General features: G+C 52.8%; 1 protein-coding gene across 1 annotated transcript in view; it reads right to left on the bottom strand.

Moving 5' to 3' along the window:
- LOC119977762 (protocadherin-16-like) overlaps positions 1–4,187 on the bottom strand; it is a 288,909-nt gene extending 284,722 nt beyond the window's left edge. Inside the window, exon 1 of the mRNA XM_038818966.1 lies at positions 2,355–4,187. Within this exon, the coding sequence (XP_038674894.1) occupies positions 2,355–4,118 (1,764 nt within the window). The 5' untranslated portion in view covers positions 4,119–4,187. The remainder of the gene's footprint in view (positions 1–2,354) is intronic.
- Positions 4,188–20,058: the final 15,871 nt, after the last annotated feature.

Consider the following 20,058-nt stretch of genomic DNA (forward strand, 5'->3'; position numbering starts at 1 on the left):
CTGGCCTGGGCTTGCGAAACCCCACCAACTGTCCTGGCTTGAGACAATTCACACCTCTTTAACCTGTGATTATCCCTCTCTCCAGTTGCTCCGCCTGGGCCTGTAGATTTAATTACCTGCAAAGACTCGCACTCAAAGTATCGTCTTGCATCTCCGACTTTGTCTATATATATGTTTCTGGAACCCACCTCTTCATTTACCTGAGGAAGGAGCAGTGCTCCGAAAGCTAGTGTTTGAAACAAACCTGTTGGACTTTAACCTGGTGTTGTAAGACTTCTTACTGTGCTCACCCCAGTCCAACGCTGGCATCTCCACATCATTAAATCTTAGATAATGGATTCTAGAATTTCCCCCACTACTGATGTCAGGGTTACTGGTCTATAATTCCCTGCTTTCTCTCGACCTCCCTTTTTAAATATTGGAGTGACATTAGCTACCCTCCAATCTGCAGGGACTGTTCCGCAGACTATAGAATCCTTGAAGGAGACCACCAATTCAGCCACTATTTCTAGAGCCACCTCCTTAAGTATATTAAACTCACACCAATAGCTCCATGCTCAACATGTCTATAAAAGTGAATGTTGCCACTGCAACCTGCAGTCCTGAGTGGCCAGCTGCCTTAGGTGGCTGGTGTGGGTCAGATTAGTGCCAACAACATGGGGTTCGATCCACAATCTGTCTGGGATGAATTTGGAACCCATCTCTTGCATGGTAGCACAGTGGTTAGCAATGTTGCTTCACAGCTCCAGGGTTTCAGGTTTGATTCCCGGCTTGGGTCACTGTCTGTGCGGAGTCTGCACGTTCTCCCCGTGTCTACGTGGGTTTCCTCCGGGTGCTCCAGTTTCCTCCCACAAGTCCCGAAAGACGTGCTGTTAGGTGAATTGGACATTCTGAATTCTCCCTCTGTGACCCGAACAGGCGCCGGAATGTGGCGACTGGGGGCTTTTCACAGTAACTTCATTGCAGTGTTAATGTAAGCCTACTTGTGACAATAAAAATTATTATTATTACCCCTGGTGGAGTTCGGAACTTCAAGAAGGTGTACTGAGGAATACAGGGAATAGGAATACAGATGTACTGAGGAATCAAAGGCCACTTTGCTCCTCGAGCCTGTTGCACAAATGCCTGAGCTGTTTCTCTTCTCCATTTATCCAGCTTGGTTCCCCACCCTTAAGATAACTTCCTGAGGCCGAGTGCCCAGGACTGAACACAATTATTGTAGATCATAGAATCATGGACTTTACAGTGCAGAAGGAGGCCATTCAGCCCATCAAGTCTGCACAGTCCCCTGGAAAGAGCACCCGACTTAAGCCCTCACTTCCACCCTATTACCGTAACCCAACATTTTTGGACACTAAGGGCAATTTAGCATGGCCAATCCACTAACCTGCACATCTTTGGACTGTGGGAGGAATTCGGAGCACCCGGAGGAAACCCACGCAGAAACGGGGAGAACGTGCAGACTCCGCACAGTCACCCGAGGCCAGAATTGAACCCGGGTCCCTGGTGCTGTGAAGCAACAGAGCTAAGCACTTTGCCACACTGACGCTGTGAGGCAGCCATGCTAAGCACTGTGCCACTCTGACGCTGTGAAGCAACAGAGCTAAGCACTGTGCCACCCTGGTGCTGTGAAGCAACAGAGCTAAGCACTGTGCCACCCTGACGCTGTGAGGCAGCCATGCTAAGCACTTTGCCACCCTGGCGCTGTGAGGCAGCCATGCTAAGCACTTTGCCACCCTGACGCTGTGAGGCAGCCATGCTAAGCACTTTGCCACCCTGACGCTGTGAGGCAGCCATGCTAAGCACTTTGCCACCCTGACGCTGTGAGGCAGCCATGCTAAGCACTTTGCCACTCTGCCACCCCAAAATGGGCCCATTAACCAGAGCTTTATATAACTGTACCATATCTTCCATCCCTTTGTATTCCAGACTTCAAGATGAAAGCCACTTGATGATGTACATACCCATGAAGCAAGCTTAAAAATGTGATGGGGTGATTAAAAAGTCACTTTAGTTGTGAAGTTTTACCTTTTATCGAAGCAGATGTTTCATTTCTCATGGTTCAGGCTCTGCTCAGACATCCGGGGACAGCTTCATCCAGCTCACAATGGGACCACAAGATTGACCAGGTCTTCAAATGTCTTCCTCCAATGAATACTTGTTTTCACCTCCCCATGCCTAATTACCCCCCTCGCCTTCAAATGCTGCCTCAGCCTCAGGAATACCCTTTCCTGGCCAACCACCCCCTCATGCTGTTGGGTGCGGGGCAGTTAAAGCAAACATACAAAGTTACAAGTTCATTAACATTTACAAATTATTAACAATAATAACTCCATTAATATAAATGCTCCTACCTGGAGGAAGCAAGTCCCCATTGGCTCATTTTCTTTGATTGATGTATTATAAAAATTGCTGCTGAACACTGGCTCGTTATCATTAACATCCTGTATCACTATGGTGACAGTGACAGAGGAGGACATGGGAGTATTTCCCCGATCAGTGGCCATCACCGTCAATCTGGTCGCAGGATCTGTTTCATAATCCAAAGTTGCGGCTGTGGTAATAACTCCAGTGACTTGATCTATGGTGAACCAATCAGAATGCGACTTTGGGTTGCTGACGATGCTGTACAGAATTTCACCATTACTGCCCTCATCTTTATCTGTGGCTGTCACTTGTAGCACAAAACTTCCAGGGTACAGGACCTCTGGAATGGACTGTCTATATCCCATGTGATCAAAGACTGGGGGATTGTCATTAACATCAGTCACGTGGATGGTAAATGTGGATTCAGCCCTCAATGGTGGTGTTCCAGAATCAGTCGCCATAACACTCAACTGGTACGCATCTTGTTCCTCTCTGTCTAAAACCTGGTCCACACAGATCAGATAAATAATATTGTCCTTTGTCGTCAGTCCAAATTTACCATCACCACCATCCAGGGATACATTGACTTTAGCATATTCTCCATAGTCAGGATCTGACACAGAGATCCTGGCCACAAATTGGCCAGGTTGAGCTCCCTCTGAGATGTGAGGTGAACCATCTTCACTGAGAAAGATGATGGTGAGTGTGGGCTGATTGTCATTGTAATCCTTCACCTGGACAGTTACAAATGCTGTTGTTACCTCAGGCTCTGTGGCATTGTCTTTAGCCTGCACCACCAGCTCATGAACTTTCTTCATTTCGTAATCCAATCCTTTGTTTAATTTGATCACACCGGTCTTCGAATCTATGGCAAAGTATTGATTGGGATCACTCTGCCTCCTGTTAATCTCATAAATTACCACACCATTATTCCCCTCGTCGACATCTGTGGCAAAGACCTGCAGAAGGCTGGTGCCCGGCTGCAAGCTCTCCGAGATCATGGTGTAATATCGAGTCTGATTAAATATTGGAGCATTGTCATTTACATCCAATATGGAGACATCCAGTGTCATCTGACTTGTTCTGTGGGGAGATCCACCATCAAAAGCTTCAATGACCAAAGTGTAAGTGGATCGCTTCTCCCTGTCAAGGGGATAATTGACGACTAATTCCAGATCGAGTGTCTCTGCCACTCGCTTAGTTTCAAGCCGAAAGGCTTGTCCAAAATTTCCATCTTTAATAAGATATCCCTGTGTGTTAAACTGGCCTCCATCTGCATCAATGGCTGAATCTAAACGGAACCTTGTCCCCACCGGTGTCTGTTCAGGAACATGAAGTTTCATTTGACTGTTGGGAAATACTGGAGAATTATCATTGATATCATTGACTATGATCACCACCTCCACTGCATCACCTCCCCAATTCACTGCAACAAACTTGTACATATCCCTGGATTCATGATCCAACACTTTGGCTGTTTTGATAATCCCAGTGGTTTCATCAATAATTAAATCAGAGGACATGCTGGTGCCATCAGTCTCATGAATAAAAAAGCTGCTGGTTATATGTCCAGGTGGGAGACCTGCATTGATATCTCCAATGATGGTGTAAGCCGGCTGCTCCTCATCAATTTGTAACATAAGAGGTTCCTCTGAGCCAGCGACAGACCATCCAATCAAAACTCCTGACAACAGCTGAAGCCACAGGAAGATATTTTGGCATTTAGGCTGCGGATTCTTCAGTAAATCCATAATTACAAGCAACGTAACTCCAATTAATTAAGCAGCAACCTCTGGTCTTCATACGAAGAATCTCTCCGGGTCTGGAAAAAAATAAATTCCAGTGTTAGTCACAGGTGTAGCAGGAGATTGATAACAACTGCAGAGCTGCCCCAGTGAGAGTCAGTGTGTGTGGGACCCGTACCCCAGTGAGAGTCAGTGTGTGTGGGACCCGTACCCTAGTGAGAGTCAGTGTGTGTGGGACCCCAGTGAGAGTCAGTGTGTGTGGGACCCCAGTGAGAGTCAGTGTGTGTGGGACCCATACCCCAGTGAGAGTCAGTGTGTGTGGGACCCCAGTGAGAGTCAGTGTGTGTGGGACCCGTACCCCAGTGAGAGTCAGTGTGTGTGGGACCCCTACCCCAGTGAGAGTCAGTGTGTGTGGGTCTGTACCCCAGTGAGAGTCAGTGTATGTGGGACCCCGTACCCCAGTGAGAGTCAGTGTGTGTGGAACCCGTACCCCAGTGAGAGTCAGTGTGTGTGGGGCCCGTACCCCAGTGACAGTCAGTGTGTGTGGGACCCGTAGCCCAGTGAGAGTCAGTGTGTGGGACCCGTACCCCAGTGAGAGTCAGTGTGTGTGGGACCCATACCCCAGTGAGAGTCAGTGTGTGTGGGACCCGTATCCCAGTGAGAGTCAGTGTGTGTGGGGCCCGTACACAGTGAGAGTCAGTGTGTGTGGGGCCTGTACCCCAGTGAGAGTCAGTGTGTGTGGGACCTGTACCCCAGTGAGAGTCAGTGTGTGGGACTCATACCCCAGTGAGAGTCAGTGTGTGTGGGACCTGTACCCCAGTGAGAGTCAGTGTGTGGGACTCATACCCCAGTGAGAGTCAGTGTGTGTGGGACCCATACCCCAGTGAGAGTCAGTGTGTGTGGGACCCGTACCCCAGTGAGAGTCAGTGTGTGTGGGACCCGTACCCCAGTGAGAGTCAGTGTGTGTGGGGCCCGTACACAGTGAGAGTCAGTGTGTGTGGGGCCTGTACCCCAGTGAGAGTCAGTGTGTGTGGGACCCATACCCCAGAGAGAGTCAGTGTGTGTGGGACCTGTACCCCAGTGAGAGTCAGTGTGTGGGACTCATACCCCAGTGAGAGTCAGTGTGTATGGACCCCGTACACAGTGAGAGTCAGTGTGTGTGGGGCCTGTACCCCAGTGAGAGTCAGTGTGTGTGGGGCCCGTACCCCAGTGAGAGTCAGTGTGTGTGGGACCTGTACCCCAGTGAGAGTCAGTGTGTGTGGGACCCGTACCCCAGTGAGAGTCAGTGTGTGTGGGTCTGTACCCCAGTGAGAGTCAGTGTATGTGGGACCCCGTACCCCAGTGAGAGTCAGTGTGTGTGGAACCCGTACCCCAGTGAGAGTCAGTGTGTGTGGGGCCCGTACCCCAGTGACAGTCAGTGTGTGTGGGACCCGTAGCCCAGTGAGAGTCAGTGTGTGTGGGACCCGTACCCCAGTGAGAGTCAGTGTGTGTGGGACCCATACCCCAGTGAGAGTCAGTGTGTGTGGGACCCGTACCCCAGTGAGAGTCAGTGTGTGTGGGGCCCGTACACAGTGAGAGTCAGTGTGTGTGGGGCCTGTACCCCAGTGAGAGTCAGTGTGTGTGGGACCTGTACCCCAGTGAGAGTCAGTGTGTGGGACTCATACCCCAGTGAGAGTCAGTGTGTGTGGGACCTGTACCCCAGTGAGAGTCAGTGTGTGGGACTCATACCCCAGTGAGAGTCAGTGTGTGTGGGACCCATACCCCAGTGAGAGTCAGTGTGTGTGGGACCCGTACCCCAGTGAGAGTCAGTGTGTGTGGGACCCGTACCCCAGTGAGAGTCAGTGTGTGTGGGGCCCGTACACAGTGAGAGTCAGTGTGTATGGGGCCTGTACCCCAGTGAGAGTCAGTGTGTGTGGGACCCATACCCCAGTGAGAGTCAGTGTGTGTGGGACCTGTACCCCAGTGAGAGTCAGTGTGTGGGACTCATACCCCAGTGAGAGTCAGTGTGTATGGACCCCGTACACAGTGAGAGTCAGTGTGTGTGGGGCCTGTACCCCAGTGAGAGTCAGTGTGTGTGGGGCCCGTACCCCAGTGAGAGTCAGTGTGTGTGGGACCTGTACCCCAGTGAGAGTCAGTGTGTGTGGGACCCGTACCCCAGTGAGAGTCAGTGTGTGTGGGACCTGTACCCCAGTGAGAGTCAGTGTGTGTATGGAACCCGTACCCCAGTGAGAGTCAGTGTGTATGGACCCCGTACACAGTGAGAGTCAGTGTGTGTGGGACCCGTACCCCAGTGAGAGTCAGTGTGTGTGGGACCCGTACCCCAGTGAGAGTCAGTGTGTGGGACCCCAGTGAGAGTCAGTGTGTGTGGGACCCGTACCCCAGTGAGAGTCAGTGTGTGTGGGACCCGTACCCCAGTGAGAGTCAGTGTGTGGGACCCGTACCCCAGTGAGAGTCAGTGTGTGGGACCCGTACCCCAGTGAGAGTCAGTGTGTGTGGGGCCCGTACCCCAGTGAGAGTCAGTGTGTGTGGGACCCGTACCCCAGTGAGAGTCAGTGTGTGGGACCCGTACCCCAGTGAGAGTCAGTGTGTGTGGGACCCGTACCCCAGTGAGAGTCAGTGTGTGTGGGACCCGTACCCCAGTGAGAGTCAGTGTGTGTGGGACCCGTACCCCAGTGAGAGTCAGTGTGTGTGGGACCCGTACCCCAGTGAGAGTCAGTGTGTGTGGGACCCGTACCCCAGTGAGAGTCAGTGTGTGTGGGGCCCGTACCCCAGTGAGAGTCAGTGTGTGTGGGGCCTGTACCCCAGTGAGAGTCAGTGGGCAGGATTCTCTGAGCCCATGCCAGTTCAGAGAATCGCCGGGCACGATTCGTGTGACGCTGCCCCGACGCATGTCCGCCGATTCTCCGGTGTGGAACCCCTATCCCAGAGTCAGAACTCTAGAATCTGACCCTAAGTTCAACTCAGTATGCTCAGAATTGAACACATTACCCGAGGTTTGCCTGTGTAATTCACTGGCATAGAAAGCGGTTGAGGCCAATGTTTTTAAGAAGCAGTTAGATATAACACAGGAACCTCCTGGTGAATCTCCTCTGCAGCCTCTCTAGTGCAATCACACCCTTCCTATGGCAATCAGAACTACACACAGTCCTCCAGCTGTGGCCTAGCCAGTGTTTATACAGCTCCATACATTCTCACTGCTCTGATATTCACTGCCTCGGTTAATAAAGGCAAGTATCCCATTGGCCTTTTTAACCACCTTGTCGACCTGTCCTGTTTCTTCAGGGGCCAAAATTGCAGAAAATGGCAATATGAGACCAGGGTCTCAGGTTCGATTCCCGGCTTGGGTCACTGTGTGTGCGGAGTCTGCACGTTCTCTCCGTGTCTGCGTGGGTTTCCTCCGGGTGCTCCGGTTTCCTCCCACAAGTCCCGAAAGACGTGCTGTTAGGTGAATCGGACATTCTGAATTCTCCCTCTGTGTACCCGAACAGGCGCCGGAATGTGGTGACTAGGGGATTTTCACAGTAACTTCATTGCAGTGTTAATGTAAGCCTACTTGTGCCAATAATAAAGATTATTATCAAATGCATCACCTCACACTTTTCAAAGTTTAATTCCATTTGCAACTTTTCTGCCCATCTGACAAGCCGTCAATATCATCTTGTTCCTCCTCGCTATTTACCACACTAACAATTTTTGAACCAATACGTGAATTTACTGATGACACCACCCACATTGTGTTCTCAATCAGTAATTCATCCACCTTATTTCGAAAGCTCCACCATGTTAAGGCACAAAGGCTTCAGGTGTGTCTTTTTACATTCCTTGTCCAATTGCCAATATTTTTAACTGTGGCCCTGTTTGATTCTGTCTCTTTATTTCTCTGCCTTTCACTTTTGTTTTCACCTTTCTGTCTTTTGCTCTTGTTCGTTTTTCCCTTCTCTGACTCCTTGCAGAGGTTCCCATCCCCCTGTAGGTCCAGCAAACAAAAAAGAAAGCAATGTCCGTTATTGCAAGTGGATTGGAGTACAAGAACAAAGAAATCTGCTCCATTGCACAGGACTTTGTTAAGACCACAGCTGGAATACTGTGTGCAGTATTGCTCTCCATATTTAAGTAATGATATCCTGGCATTGCTGGCAATACAGCAAGGTTCGCTCATTTGGTCCCTGGGGTGAGCAAGCGGTTGGCTCACAATAAGAGCTGAGTAAATTGTGCTGTACTCTCTCGAGTTTAGAAGAGTAAGAGTTGATCTCATGGACACTTTGAAGGTTCAAGGGCTCAACAGGGTCAGCACAGAGGTTGTTTCCCTGAGCTGGGAAATGGAAACATTGGAAATAGGTTAAGGAAGAGGCCATTCAGCCCGTCGACCCGCTTCACCTTTCATTATGATCACATCTGATCATCCAACTCAATAGGTTAATCCCGCTTTCCCCCCACATCCTTTGGCCCAGCAAGTCACTGCTGTTCAGTGGGCTAGCATGGCGTCGGAGTGCTGCGCGCTGCTCCGGCGCCAAAAGGCGGCCCTGCACGGCCGGCGGGGGTCCAAGCATATGCTCGTCGCCCGTCTCCGCATCGGCTCAGGCGCTCGCCGGCCGTCTCCGCACCGGCTCATGCATCTTATTGCCGTCTCCGCGCACCATAGCGGAGAACTACAGCGGGCCCGTGTGGAAGGATGAGTGCCCCCTCTAGATCACGGGCACCAGCCGATCTGAAGCCCCCGATCGCGGGCCTAGACCCTGTGAAGGTCCCCCCGGAGTCAGATCCCCCTGACCAAGATGTCCACCGTGGCCGTGGGTCCGAGCTCTCGCCGGGTGGTACCAGGTTAGAACCGTGCCGGTGGGAATTCGGCCGAACACGGTGGGAATTCGGCCAGTCGACCGTGGAGAATCACCGCGGGGCCTCTTTCAGTGGCCTCCGACCGTCGCTGCGGCCACCTCGCAGGCGCCAGAGAATTGCATCCCGGCGTCAGAGCGGTGTGGCAGGAATTTCCCACGTCCCCGCCAATTCTCTGACCCGGCACGGGCTCGGAGAATCCCGCCCACAATGTTTTGACCACAACTATTTCCTGTGGTAACAAATTCCACAGGCCGACCACTCTCTGGTGAAGAAATTTCCCCTCATCTCTGTCCTAAATGGTCTACCCCGTATCCTCAGACTGTGACCCCTGGTTCTGGACACACCCACCATTGGGAACAGCCTTCCTGCATCTACCCTGTCCAGTCCTGTTAGAATTTTATAGGTTTCTATGAGATTCCACCTCATTTTTCTGAACGGGCGCAGCACAGTGGTTAGCACTGTGGCTTCACAGCGCCAGGGTCCCAGGTTCGATTCCCGGCTTGGGTCACTGTCTGTGCGGAGTCTGCCTGTTCTCCCCGTGTCTGCGTGGGTTTCCTCCGGGTGCTCCGGTTTCCTCTCACAGTCCAAAGATGTGCAGGTTTGGTGTATTGGCCATGATAAATTGCCCTTAGTTGCCAAAAAGGTGAGGAGGGGTTATTGGGTTATGGGGATAGGGTGGAAGTGAGGGCTTAAGTGGATCGGTGCAGACTCGATGGGCCGAATGGCCTCCTTCTGCACTTTATGTTCTATGTTCTATGAACAACAGCAAATATAATCCCAACCGTTTCAATCTCTCCTCGTACGTCAGTCCCGCCATCCCATGAATCAGTCTGGTAAACCTTTGCTGCACTCCCTCCTCGAGCAAGAACATCCTTCCTCAGAGAAGGAGACCAAAACTGCCCACAATACTCCAGGTGTGGCCTCACCAAGGCCCTGCATAATTGCAACAAGACATCCCTGCTCCTGTACTCGAATCCTCTCGCTGTGAAGGCAAACGGACCATTTGCCGTATTTACCGCCTGCTGTACCTGCACGCTAACCTTTAACGACTGGTGTACGAGGACACCCAGATCTCGTTGCACACTTCCATCTCCTAATTATGGCCATTCAGATAATAGTCTGTCTTCTTGTTTTTGCCACCAAAGTGGATAATATAGAGACACAGATACATAGAAGATAGGAGCAGGAGGCCTTTTGGCCCTTCGAGCTGCTCCGCCATTCATCACGATCATGTCTGATCATCCAACTCAATAGCCTAATCCTGCTTTCTCTCCATAGCCTTCGATCCCATTCTCCCCAACTGCTATATTCAGCCGCCTCTTGAATATATTCAAAGTTTTAGCATCAACTACTTCCCGTGGTCATGAATTCCACAGGCTCACCACTCTGTGTGAAGAAATGTCTCCTTATATTTGTCTGAAATGGTTTACCCTGAATCCTCAGGCTGTGACCCCTGGTTCTGGACACACCCACCATCGGGAACATCTTCCCTGCATCTACCCTGCCCAGTCCTGTTAGAATTTTATAGTCTCTATGAGATCCCCCTCATTCTTCTGAACTCCAGCGAGAACAATCCCAACCTAGTCAATCTCTCCTCGTATGACAGTCCCGCCATCCCTGGAATCAGTCTGGTAAACCTTCGCTGCTCTCCCTCGAGAGCAAGAACATCCTTCCTCAGAGAAGGAGACCAAAACTGCCCACAATACTCCATATGTGGCCTCACCAAGGCCCTGTACAATTGCAGCAAGACATCGCTGCTTCTATACTCGAAACCTCTCGGACTGTCAGAGAATACAGCAAAATATAGAGAGATTGGAGAGTTGGGCAGAGAAATGGCAGATGGAGTTCAATCCAGGCAAATGCGAGGTGATGCATTTTGGAAGATCTAACTCAAGAGCAGACTATATGGGCAATGGAAGGGTCCTGGGGAAAATTGATGTCCAGAGAGATCTGGGAGTTCAGGTCCATTGTACCCTGAAGGTGGCAACGCAGGTTGATAGAGTGGTCAAAAAGACATACAGCATGCTTGCCTTCATCGGACGGGGTATTGAGTACAAGAGTCAGCAGGTCATGTTACAGTTGTATCGGACTTTGGTTAGGCCACATTTGGAATACTGCGTGCAGTTTTGGTCGCCACATCACCAGAAGGATGTGGATGCTTTAGAGAGGGTGCAGAGGAGGTTCCCCAGGATATTGCCTGGTATGGAGGGTGCTAGCTATGAAGAAAGGTTGAATAGATTAGGATTGTCTTCGTTGGAAAGACGGAGGTTGAGGGGAGACCTGATTGAGGTCTACAAAATTATGAGAGGTATGGACAGGGTAGATAACAACAAGCTTTTTCCAAGAGTGGGGGTGTCAATTACAAGGGGTCACGATTTCAAGGTGAGAGGGGGAAAGTTTAAGGGAGATGTGCGTGGAAAGTTTTTTACGCAGAGGGTGGTGGGTGCCTGGAACGCTTTGCCAGCGGAGGTGGTAGAGGCGGGCACGATAGCATCATTTAAGATGCATCTGGACAGATATATGAACGGGTGGAGAACAGAGAGAAGTAGACCTTGGTAAATAGGCAACAGGTTTAGATAAAGGATCTGGATCGGCGCAGGCTGGGAGGGCCGAAGGGCCTGTTTCTGTGCTGTAATTTTCTTTGTTCTTTTGTTCTTTGTAAAGGCCAATTATCATAATATATCATTAGCATTCTTTACCGCCTGCTGCACCTGCATGCTTACCTTCAGTGACTGGTGCACAAGGACACCCAGGTCCTGCTGCACACTCCCCTCTCCCAATCTACAACCATTCAGGTAGTAATCTGCCTGCCTGTTTTTGCTTCCAAAATGAATAACCTCACACTTATTCAAATTATACTGTATCTGCCACTGATTTGCCCACTCGCCCAACCTGTCCAGATCTTGCTGTAGGATCCCTGCATCCTCGTCACAATTCACCCTCCCATCTAAATTGGTATCATCTGCAAACTTTGAGATGTTACATTTTGTTCACTCATCCAAATCATTAATATATATTGCGAATAGCTGGGGTCCCAGCACCGATCCCTGTGGTACCCCCCTAGTTACAGCCTGCCAATTTGAAAAGGATCCATTAATCCCTACTCTTTGTTTCCTCTCTGCCAACCAGTTTTCTATCCACCTCAATACATTTCCCCCAATCCCATGCGCTTTAATTTTGCACAATAATCTCTTATGTGGAACTTTGTCAAACGCCTTCTGAAAGTCCAAATATACCACATCGACTGGCTCCCCCTTGTCGACTGTACTGGTTACATCTTCAAAGAATTCCAACAGATTTTTGAAGCATGATTTTCCCTTCATAAATCCATGCTGACTCTGACTGATCCCGCCACTGCTTTCTAAATGTTCCGCTATAAAGTCCTTGATAATGGATTCAAGCATTTTCCCCACTACCGATGTTAAGCTTACTGGTCTATAATACCCTGCTTTCTCTCTACCTCCCTTTGTGAACATATCCCTTTGTGAATATCTTTTGTTTTAAATATTTGTATTCACAATTTTTACATCATAAATAACAGAAAAGAAAAATAGAAACAGAAGAAAAAACAACCCCCCCCCCCCCCCCCCACCCCTGAACAAAACAGTGAAACAGCAAAAAGAAATAAACAACTAAACAATGCAATGTACAATGAACAACCAATAAACAATAATAGATCCCCAACCAAACATAAACAAACCCCCCCCCCCGCACCGCGCCGCCCCCTCCCCCCCCCTTCCCCCACCACCTCCTTCACTCCAGGCTCATCTGACACCCCAAATATTGCAAGCCCCCAGCCTGGCTTAACCCTGGGGTTCCACCTTTGATAGCGTCCTCGCTACACCCCTCCAGAACTCCTCTAATGCTGGGCATGCCCAGAACATGTGGGTGTGGTTTGCAGAACCCCCTGATCATCTCACACAACTATCCTCACTCCCAAAGAACCGGCTCAGCCTTGCCCTGTGCAATACCTTAAATTGTATCAGGATAAGCCTGGCGCAAGAGGAGGAAGAATTCACTCTTCCCAAGGCAGTCGACCACGTATCCTCACCGATTGGCTCCCCCAGTTCCTCCTCCCACTTACCTTTTAACTCCTCCACCGAGGACTCTTCCTCCTCCTGTATCAACTGGTAAATTGACAAAATCCTATCTTCTCCAACCCACACCCCCGACAACACCCGATCCTGGACCCTGGGCACCGGCAGCAGTGGGAACTCCACCACCTGACGCCGAACGAACGTCCTTACCTGCATATATCGGAAGGTGTTTCCGGGGAGGGGGAGCGGAATTTCTCCACCAGTTCCCTAAGGCTCGCAAACTTCCCGTCGATGAACAGGTCCCCAACCCTCCTAATACCTGCCCTGTACCAGCTCCGGAACCCCCCATCCATTTTCCCCGGGACAAACCGATGGTTCTCCCGTATCGGGGACCACACCGAAGCCTCTACCTCCCCCCTGTGACGTCTCCATTGCCCCCAGATTTTGATGGTCGCCGCCACCACCGGGCTCGTGGTGTACCTCATCGGAGGGAGCGGCAGCGGTGCCGTCACCAGCGCCCCCAGGCTCGTGCCCACACAGGACGCCATCTCCAACCTCTTCCAAGCCACCCCCTCCCCCTCCATTACCCACTTGCGTATCATCGCCACGTTGGCAGCCCAGTAATACCCGCAGAGGTTGGGCAACGCCAGCCTCCCCCCATCCCTGCTCCACTCCAAAAACACCCTTCTCACCCTCGGGGCCTTCTTAGCCCAGACAAACCCCATAATACTCCTGTTAACCCGTTTGAAAAAGGCCTCAGGGATCAGGATGGGGAGGCACTGAAAAAAAACCAGAAACCTCGGGAGCTCCGTCATTTTAATGGACTGTACCCTACCCGCCAGTGAGAGCGGCAACATATCCCACCTTTTGAACTCCTCCTCCATTTTCTCCACCAGCCTTAAGTTAAGCTTGTGTAGGGCCCCCCAGCTACTAGCCACCTGCACCCCCAGGTATCTAAAACTCCTCTCTGCCCTTCTTAGCGGAAGCTCAGCAATCCCCCTCTCCTGGTCTCCCGGATGCACCACGAACAGCTCACTCTTCCCCATGTTAAGCTTATACCCGGAGAAATCCCCAAACTCCCTGAGGATCCTCAACACCTCCGGCATTCCCCCCACCGGGTCCGCCACATATAATAGCAGATCGTCCGCATATAACAATATCCGGAGTTCCTCCCCGCCCCACCACACCAACCCCCTCCAATTCCTAGACTCCCTCAAGGCCATGGCCAGGGGCTCTATCGCCAGCGCAAAGAGCAGGGGGGGGATAGAGGACACCCCGCCTCGTTCCTCGGTATAGACAGAAATATTCCGACCTCCTCCTGTTCGTAGCCACACACGCCACCAGGGCCTCGTACAGCAGCCTCACCCAGCTGACGAACCCCTCCCCAAACCTCCTCAGCACCTCCCACAGGTATCCCCACTCCACCACCGACATCATAATTACATTTAGGAGCCTGCGTACATTGGTATTCAGCTGCCTCCCTTTCACAAAACCCGTCTGATCCTCGTGTATAATCCCCGGGACAGAATCTTCGATCCTCATGGCCAATATCTTTGCCAGCAGTTTCGCATCTACATTGAGAAGCAAAATCGGCCTATACGACCCGCACTGCAAAGGGTCCTTGTCCCGCTTCAAAAACAGGGAGATCAGTGCCTTAGACATCGTCGGGGGCAGGACCCCCCCCCCCTCCTTTCCTTGTCTCACTGAAAATCCTAACCAGCAGTGGGCCCAACAGGTCCATGTATTTCCTGTAGAATTCCACCGGGAACCCATCCGGCCCCGGTGCCTTCCCCAGCTGCATACTCCCCAGTCCCTTAACCAGTTCCTCCAACCCAACCGGTGCCCCAGGCCCCGCCACCTGCCCCTCCTCTACCCTCGGGAACCTCAGCCGGTCCAGAAAACGACCCATCCCCTTCTCCTCCGATGGGGGCTCAGACCGATACAGTCCCTCATAGAAGTCCCTAAAGACCCGGTTAATCACCAACCACACTTCGCACCGTACTCCCCCCTCCTTCCCTCACTCCCCCAATCTCCCTCGCTGTCTCCCGCTTCCGAGGCTGATGTGCCAACATCCTGCTGGCTTTCTCTCTGTAGTCGTACACCGCCCCTTGCGCCTTCCTCCACTGCACCTCCGCCTTCCTGGTGGTCAACAAATCAAACTCGGGGCTTCCAGTGGCGGCGATGACGTAGGAAGCCACACATTTGGGAGCTCCCGTTTTAAACGGACTTTTTAGAGCCCAAAACGGAAATTTTTCGACGTCTCCCGGTGGGAGAAGGTGTGCTGATCGATTTTCCCCGCAGTCCATGACTCGAACTCGGAGTTGAAAGGGGGAAAAAACGGCAGCAGCTCCCCAGAAAAAACGGGGGAAGGAATCCAAGATGGCGGCTGGCGGATCACCAGAGGAGTGGAAGCAGTGGGCCCAGGAGCAACAAGCTGCTCTCCTGCGCTGCTTTACAGACTTCAAGGCTGAGGCACTGAGCTCTCTGCAGGAAACAAACAGAAGGCTGTCGGAGATTCAGACGACCCAGGGTGCTGCCATCAAGGCGTTGCAGACGCAGGCCACTGAACAAGAGGAGGAGGCCGTGGTCCTCGTGAGTAAGGTGGAGGGGCACGAGGCACTCCACAAGAAATGGCAGGAACGCTTCGAGGAGCTTGATTACCGCATGAGGCGGAAAAACCTGCGGATCTTGGGCCTTGCGGAGGGGCTGGAGGGGTCGGACCTGACAACCTACATGGCTACAATGCTGAACTAGCTAGTGGGGGCCGGGTCTTTCCATCTGCCCTTGGAGCTGGAGGGAGCACACAGAGTATTGGCCAGGAGGCCTAAGGAGAATGAACCCCCGCGTGCGGTGCTGGTGAGGTTCCACCGGTTCAGTGATCGGGAGTGTGTGCTGCGCTGGGCCAAGAAGGTGAAGAGCAGCAATTGGGAGAATGCGGTAGTACGGATCTACCAGGATTGGAGTGCGGAGGTGGCTAAGCGGCGGTCCGGATTTAATCGGACGAAAGAGGTGCTTTATAGGAAAAAGATAAAGTTCGGAATGTTGCAGCCCGCGCGCCTGTGGGTAACTTATTCGGACCGGCATTACTATTTCGATTGCCCGGAGGAGGCGTGGGCCTTCGTGCGGACGGAGAAACTGGACTTGAACTAGGGTTTGGGGGTTGCGGGGTCGGTTGTAATGCTTTATTGCTGGTTTCTGCTGTTGCTGTGTTCTTCTTTTCTTTGTTTTTTTGTACTTTTGCAATTTTGATATGGTTATTTATGGGGTGTTGTTCTGTTATGTTTTTTTTTGCTGTGGGGCATTGGTTGAGTTGTGTATCTTGCGGGGAGGGTCGGGGGGGTTTGTTGTATTCTATGTCGGGTTAGGGGTATGGAGTGGGGCTGGTATTTGGGAGCTGCGTCAGAAGGGTGTGGTGGGGCAGTGCGAAAGCGCGGGCTTTCCTCTGGTTTCCCGCGCTGCGGGGCTGGGGGGCGGAGACGATGACGGGGGGAGGCGGGGCCTTAACTGGTTCTTCCCCGCGCTGGAGCGGTGCCAGGAGGAGGGATAGATTGGGGGATGATCCCACTTTGGGAGGGGTCGAGTTATTAGCGGGAGTTTCCGGGGTCAGCAGAAGTTAGCTGACCCACGGAAGTACAATGGAGGACGGTTCGCGGCTGGGTGGGTTCCTAGCCTGGGGGGGAAGGGAGGGGGGGGGGGGAAAGGGGAATACCGGGTTGCTGCTGGTAGGGTCAAGAAGGAGCTGGTGGGGGCTGGGGGGACAGAGGTGAGGTGTTGTCGCTGTGGGGACTGGGTCGGGCAGGGGGTGCTGGCCTGGGGCGGGCAGTCGACGGGCTATGGCTAGCCGACGGGGGAGGGGGGCGGGACGCCCTCTGATCCAGTTGGTCACCTGGAATGTGAGAGGATTGAATGGGCCGGTGAAGCGGTCGAGGATACTTGCTCATCTGAAGGGGCTAAAGGCGGATGTGGCTATGCTTCAGGAGACCCACCTGAGGGTGGCGGACCAGGTCCGCCTGAGGAAGGGATGGGTGAGGCAGGTTTTCCACTCGGGGTTGGATGTGAAGAACCGTGGAGTGGCAATTCTGGTGGGGAAAAATGTGTTGTTTGAGGTATCGGAGGTGGTGGCGGATAAGGGGGGTAGGTATGTTATGGTTAGGGGCAGGCTACAAGGAGAGAAGGTGGTACTGGCTAGTGTGTATGCCCCAAATTGGGACGATGCGGGCTTTATGAGGCATATGTTGGGACAGGTCCCGGATCTGGAGGCGGGAGGTCTGATCATGGGGGGGGGGGGGGGGGGGGGGGGGACTTTAATACGGTGTTGGATCCTTCATTGGATCGGTCCAGCTCTAGGACGGGTAGGAGGCCGGCGGCGGCCAAGGTACTGAGAGGGTTTATGGACCAGATGGGTGGGGTGGATCCATGGAGGTTTGTGAGGCCGAGGGCACGCGAGTACTCTTCTTCTCCCACGTACATAGGGTCTACTCTCGGATAGACTTCTTCGTGGTGAGTAGGGGACTGATTCCGAGAGTGGAGGAGGCCGAGTATTCGGCCATTGCAATCTCTGACCACGCTCCGCATTGGATAGAGTTGGAGATGGGGGAGGTGCGGGACCAGTGCCCGTTGTGGCGGTTGGATGTGGGGTTGTTGGCGGAGGAGGAGGTGTGTAGGAGGGTCCGGGCAAGTATTGAGGGGTACCTCAAGGTGAATGATACGGGGGAGGTTCAGGTGGGGATGGTCTGGGAAGCCCTGAAGGCAGTGATTCGTGGGGAGCTGATATCCATCCGGGCACACAGGGAGAGGAGCGAGAGGAGTGAGAGGGATAGACTGGTATGAAAGATGCTGGAGGTAGACAGGAGGTATGCAGAGGCACCAGAGAAGGGACTGTTGGGGGAGAGGCGCAGCCTGCAGGCTAAATTTGATTTGCTGACCACTAGAAAGGCGGAGGCACAGTGGAGGAAGGCACAAGGGGCAGTGTACGAACATGGTGAAAGGCGAGTAGGATGCTGGCTCATCAGCTCCGTAAGCGGGGTGCGGCTAAGGAGATTGCTGGAGTGAGAGACAAGAGTGGGAATGTGGTGCGGAAGGGGGTAGAGGTGAATGAGGTCTTCAAGGACTTTTACGGGGAACTGTACCGGTCGGAGCCAACGGGGGAGAGGAGGAAAATGGAGAGGTTCCTCGATGGGCTTTCTTTCCCGAAGATGCAGGAGGAGAAGGTGGAGGGGTTGGGTGCGCCGATTGAACTGGAGGAGCTAGTTAAGGGGATCGGGCAGATGCAGTCAGGGAAGGCACCGGGGCCGGATGGGTTCCCGGTGGAATTTTATAAAAAGCTTGTGGACCTAGTGGGCCCCCTGTTGGTGAGGACACTTAATGAGGCGTGGGAAGGGGGGACTTTGCCCCCGACAATGTCGCGGGCGCTGATCTCGTTAATTTTAAAGAGGGACAAGGACCCCCAGCAGTGTGGTTCATACAGGCCCATATCTCTCCTCAACGTGGATGCTAAGGTGCTGGCAAAAATCCTGGCCACCAGGATAGAGGACTGTGTGCCAGGGGTTGTGCACGAGGACCAGACAGGTTTTGTGAAGGGAAGGCAGCTGAACACGAACGTGCGGAGATCGTTGAATGTCATCATGATGCCGGCGATTGAGGGGGAGGCAGAGATAGTGGTGGCGCTGGATGCGGAGAAGGCCTTCGATAGAGTGGAGTGGGGGTACCTATGGGAGGTGTTGGGGAGGTTTGGATTTGGTGAAGGGTTCATTAGATGGGTAAGGCTGCTATATGAGGCCCCGATGGCATGCGTGGCCACGAATGGGAGGAGGTCGGAGTACTTCCGGCTTTTCCGAGGGACCAGGCAGGGTTGCCCCCTGTCCCCTTGTTGTTTGCGCTGGCAATCGAGCCGCTGGCGATGGCGTTGAGGGATTCAGAGAGGTGGAGAGGCTTGGTGCGAGGTGGAGAGGAACATAGGGTGTCGTTGTATGCCGATGACCTGCTACTGTATGTGGCGGACCCGGTGGGAGGGATTTCGGGGGTGATGGAGCTGCTAGATGAGTTTGGGACCTTTTCAGGCAATAAATTAAATTTAGGCAAGAGTGAGGTGTTTGTGGTGCACCCTGGAGACCAGGAGGAAGGAATTGGTAGGCTCCCGCTTAGGCGGGCAGGGGAGAGTTTTAGGTACCTGAGGGTGCAGGTGGCCAGGGACTGGGGGACTCTTCACAAACATAATTTCACCAGACTTGTAGATCAGATGGAGGAGGAGTTCAAGAGGTGGGACATGCTGCCATTATCGTTGGCAGGGAGGGTACAGTCCGTCAAAATGACGGTGCTTCCGAGGTTCTTGTTCCTCTTTCAGTGCCTGCCCATCTTTATCCCCAGGGCCTTCTTTAGGAGAGTGACCGGCAGTATTTTGAGCTTTGTGTGGGCACATGGGACTCCAAGAGTGAGGAGGGTATTCCTGGAGCGAGGAAGGGATAGAGGCGGGCTGGCGCTGCCCAACCTTCTGGGGTACTATTGGGCGGCCAATGTGTCAATGGTGCGTAAATGGGTGATGGAGGGGGGAGGGGCGGCGTGGAAAAGAATGGAGATGGCGTCATGTAGAGGTACGAGCCTGGGTGCCATGGTAACGGCGCCGTTGCCGCTCTCCCCCAAGAGGTTTACCACGAGCCCGGTGGTGGCGGCGACCCTAAGAATCTGGGGACAGTGGAGACGGCATCGGGGGGAAACAGGGGGCTCGATGGAGGCTCCACTGGGTGGCAACCATCGGTTCATCCCGGGGAACACGGATGGGGGATTCAGGGGGTGGCAAAGGGCGGGCATCAGTAAATTGAGGGACCTGTTTATTGACGGGAGGTTTGCGGGCCTGGGGGAACTGGAAGATAAATTTGGGCTTCCCCAAGGGAACATGTTCAGATACTTGCAGGTAAAGGCGTTTGCTAGGCGACAGGTAGAGGGATTCCCTCTGCTACCCTCGCGGGGGACGATGGACAGAGTACTTTCGGGGGTGTGGGTCGGAGAGGGGAAGGTGTCTGACATCTATAAGGTAATGCAGGAGGTGGAGGAGTCGTCAGTGGAGGAGCTGAAGG

This window comes from Scyliorhinus canicula, chromosome 14, assembly GCF_902713615.1.
Source record: "Scyliorhinus canicula chromosome 14, sScyCan1.1, whole genome shotgun sequence".
NCBI lineage: Eukaryota > Metazoa > Chordata > Chondrichthyes > Carcharhiniformes > Scyliorhinidae > Scyliorhinus > Scyliorhinus canicula.